The sequence below is a fragment of the Phaethon lepturus genome, unplaced genomic scaffold, assembly GCF_000687285.1.
Source record: "Phaethon lepturus isolate BGI_N335 unplaced genomic scaffold, ASM68728v1 scaffold32563, whole genome shotgun sequence".
Classification (NCBI taxonomy): Eukaryota; Metazoa; Chordata; class Aves; order Phaethontiformes; family Phaethontidae; genus Phaethon; species Phaethon lepturus.
In genome coordinates this window covers 2,547-5,811 of record NW_010528895.1, presented here as the reverse complement: position 1 = coordinate 5,811, position 3,265 = coordinate 2,547, and the positions used below count along the sequence as shown (strand labels likewise).

Below are 3,265 nucleotides of genomic sequence, written 5' to 3'. Positions count from 1 at the left end.
TGGGACAAGTGACGGGGCAGTGCCCCAGGCACGGGGCACCCCACCGGCCCCTCTCCCCCTTCTCAGTCTGGATCCCACCTTTTCCTGCAGTCACAGCCCTGACCCAGCCCATAGCACAGACCCGGCTGCTCCAAGGGCTCTTCTGAAGACATCATTTAATGGTGCAACTGCTACAAGTGAGAACTGTAACCCAACCGACAGCCCTCCCGCAAACCGCCCGGGAAGAACGAAACCACAGAGGAGGCGATGGCCAGGGTCTTCTTGCTCCACGGCCAGCAAAGCCATTGCCAAAGCCACTGCCCGGCCCCGGGGCGAGAGCGCTCCAGGACCAGAGGCAGGGCTCAGTTTTGCTCCTTTCTCCAAGGGCTGAACTGAAGATCCCAAATCATTAAAGGAGCTAAAAACCAGGTTGGAACATTGCAGGTTGAGGCCATCTCCGCATGAAACCCAACAAAGGCAGTAACTGTGCTAGTCCTGTGGCAAAAACAAGGTCTTCCCGCTAGCTTGAAACAGTCCTTTGGGCATTCATCCCTTGCCGGAGCATTGGCAGCCCCTCGCTCCAGCTCCTGACAAAGTGACAGTCAAATGCTACAGGTTTGCAGGAATTTGCCTTGCTATGAAGGCAGAAGAATCATCCCCTGAATCTGGCTGCAGGCTAGGAGGTTCCTTTTTTGAAACCCAAAGGTATCTGTGTGGGGAAGCACACAAAGATCCCAGGATGCTGGAAGAGGACAATATCACATCAGTTCTCCCTCAACCACCATTGACCTGTCTGGATTCTCCTAACACCTCTGAACCCATCGTCTTTGGTAGTGGGTGAGGATGGCAGCAGGGAGACACTCACCCACACCCTGACCTCCAGGGTCCTTCCTGATAGCAGGAGACGCGGCACATCAGCGCTGCGAGCAGCGCCTTCACCTGGATTTCCCCATACAGCTCTGAAGGCAACTGGAGGGGATGCCTGGCCAAGGCACTCCTTCACTCCATGGGGCTCCGGAGCAAGGCCGGGTTTAGCTGCCGGCAGGGCAGCGCAGGTGGTGCTCACCCAGCCTCAGCGCTGCCGGGAGCTGCCCAGCACCACCACCACCGCTGCTGGAGGCAGCGAGGGGCAGGGTCCTCCGCCGGGCAGGAGCCAGCTAGGAATCGGAGAGGCACAGGGCCTCCACGGCACTGCTCAGGCCCTGGCTCACCCCGCCGACGGCCAGAAGGCAGTTCCGGACCACGATGCTGGAGCAGGCGCAGCGTGGGGTGGGCATGGGGGGCAGGCTCTCCCACTTGTTCTTCTCGGGGTGGAAGGCCTCTGCGGACTCCAGGACGGTCGGCTGGTTTCCTGGAAGAACAAAGCAAGACAGTGGGTCACCTGGGAAGCACCAGCAAGCATCCATTGTCTGCTCTGGCATAGTGTCAGTGCTCTGGACCCCATCCCTTATGGGGTCCATTTTCCTTGCTCCCTCAGGCCAACCAGGGCCAGGATCGCTCCTCTCTAACGATAACACATGACTCACATGTGTTTTTTAAGTGTTACCGCTGTCCCCAGCGCCTCACCTAGTCCTCCAGCGCCTCACCTAGTCCTCCAGCCACGACAACTCTGCCTTTCAGGTAGCCAGCCACGAAGTCTGCTCGCCTTTTCTTCAGGTAGAAGGAGCGCTCCATCTTCATCCAGCCACCTGGGAGGGACAGGACAGGCTGGGTATTACAGGAGCACCCACTCCTGGGAAACCATCTGCTGCTCAGACCTCCTACTTGCTTGTAGGAATGTAGTTTTACTGCTGCACCTTGGGGTAATAAAACCCCATGACACAGGGGCCAGCTTCCTCACCACCACCTCAGAAGGGAGCTCTTGAACCCAGCTGCCTTGGGACCATGGTTTTCCCCCCTGTTGCCATGATTTGTTAATCTTGACTGGAGGCCTTGCTCTAGGCTGGGCTCAAGGCACCAGAGGACCAGCAGATGAGAGCTCTGTGCTCTGTAAGGACAGCAAGGCCGCAGAGCACAGCCTGCCATGCCACCCACCCTGCTCCTCTGGAAAGGACAGCACTGGGACAGCCCCCACCTTGTTCCATGTCAAACATGTCCACGGTCCTCATGAACTTGGGCTGCCGGTAGAGCCGTCCCTGCCGCAGGCCCCCGAGACTGAAGAGTTTGTCTTCTGTGGGCACGAAGCTGGAGAAGGCTCTTTTGTTGGGGATGTTGGGAAACTTGGTCCATGACCTGGTCTCTGTGTCGAAGACCTCGAAGGCGTTGATAGCGTACTTGGACTGCCTTCCACCTGGGGCAGGGAGACGGAAAGAAAAGGGTCAGTTTGGCTCATAGCACCAAGCCAACGGCAGCAGGAACCAGAGGAGCATCCTAGAACAGGCGGAGAGGGAGCTGCCAGCTCATGTCCCCAGGTCTCAAGTCATCTGCACGAGGGCTGGGTAACTTCTACCGAGCCAGGTAACTTGGCACCCTTGTGCTCCCTCTCCTTTAACTGCAGGTCCATGACATGAAAACACTTCATCTTTCAGTGCATCACACCCTCCGCTTCCCTGCACGCCAGCAGCAGCGGGTCACTGGCGCAGGAAGGTGTTTAGTATGCACCGGTTTAATCAAGACAAATTCACAGCAGAGCGGGGATCAGCGCTCAGGGAGCCTTTGCAATTCAGATGAGTTCAGCGCCAGTGCAAGCCAGCAAGCCCCGGCCTCGCTGCCGAGCTCCTGACAGAGCAGGAGAGCCAGAGCAGCTGCTGCTACCACCGCCAAAGATGCGTATTATTCTTCCACCCATCGGTTGCAGATGAATACAGCTATTCTCAGCTCAGATGCTCAGTGTGCCTTTGAAGGCAGAGCCTGCGCTCGCTGCTGGGCCCACAAACTGTTCGCCAGCAGCAAGCAAACTGCAAAATAGATCAAAGAGTCTTTTCTGGTAACCCCTAAAGACAGCCAGGGCTGCCTGGTGGTTTGAGCAAACTCCCATGTTTTGATCCTGATAAGCCATTTGGCCACAAGCTAGCAGCAACATTTGTCTGCCTTAGTTTCCCTTTCTCTAACATAAGACTAACAAAAATTGCCACCTGCAAAAGGCTTGGTCCAGCATTTCCCGGCTACAGCAGGTCTTTCCTTTGCCAAAACCAGACCCTTTGTGAAGCTGTGCGGTACTTTGCTGATATAAAATGCATAGAAGTATTTTTACTCACTAGTTGAGCCCAAGGGCTTTTGTCGCAGTAGCTGGACTGCAAACTGAGCGAAGAGCGGCTGGACCTGCGGCTGGGGGCAGCCGCGGGGG

At 56.7% G+C, this 3,265-nt stretch overlaps 1 protein-coding gene across 1 annotated transcript in view; it reads right to left on the bottom strand.

Annotated features, from left to right (window-relative positions):
• Positions 1–1,136: 1,136 nt before the first annotated feature.
• Positions 1,137–3,265, bottom strand: part of KLHDC8A (kelch domain containing 8A) — a 4,590-nt gene continuing 2,461 nt past the window's right edge. Inside the window, exons 3-5 of the mRNA XM_010283796.1 lie at positions 2,054–2,269; positions 1,566–1,667; positions 1,137–1,330 (exon numbers count right to left, since the gene is read on the bottom strand). Of these exons, the coding sequence (XP_010282098.1) occupies positions 1,137–1,330; positions 1,566–1,667; positions 2,054–2,269 (512 nt within the window). The remainder of the gene's footprint in view (positions 1,331–1,565; positions 1,668–2,053; positions 2,270–3,265) is intronic.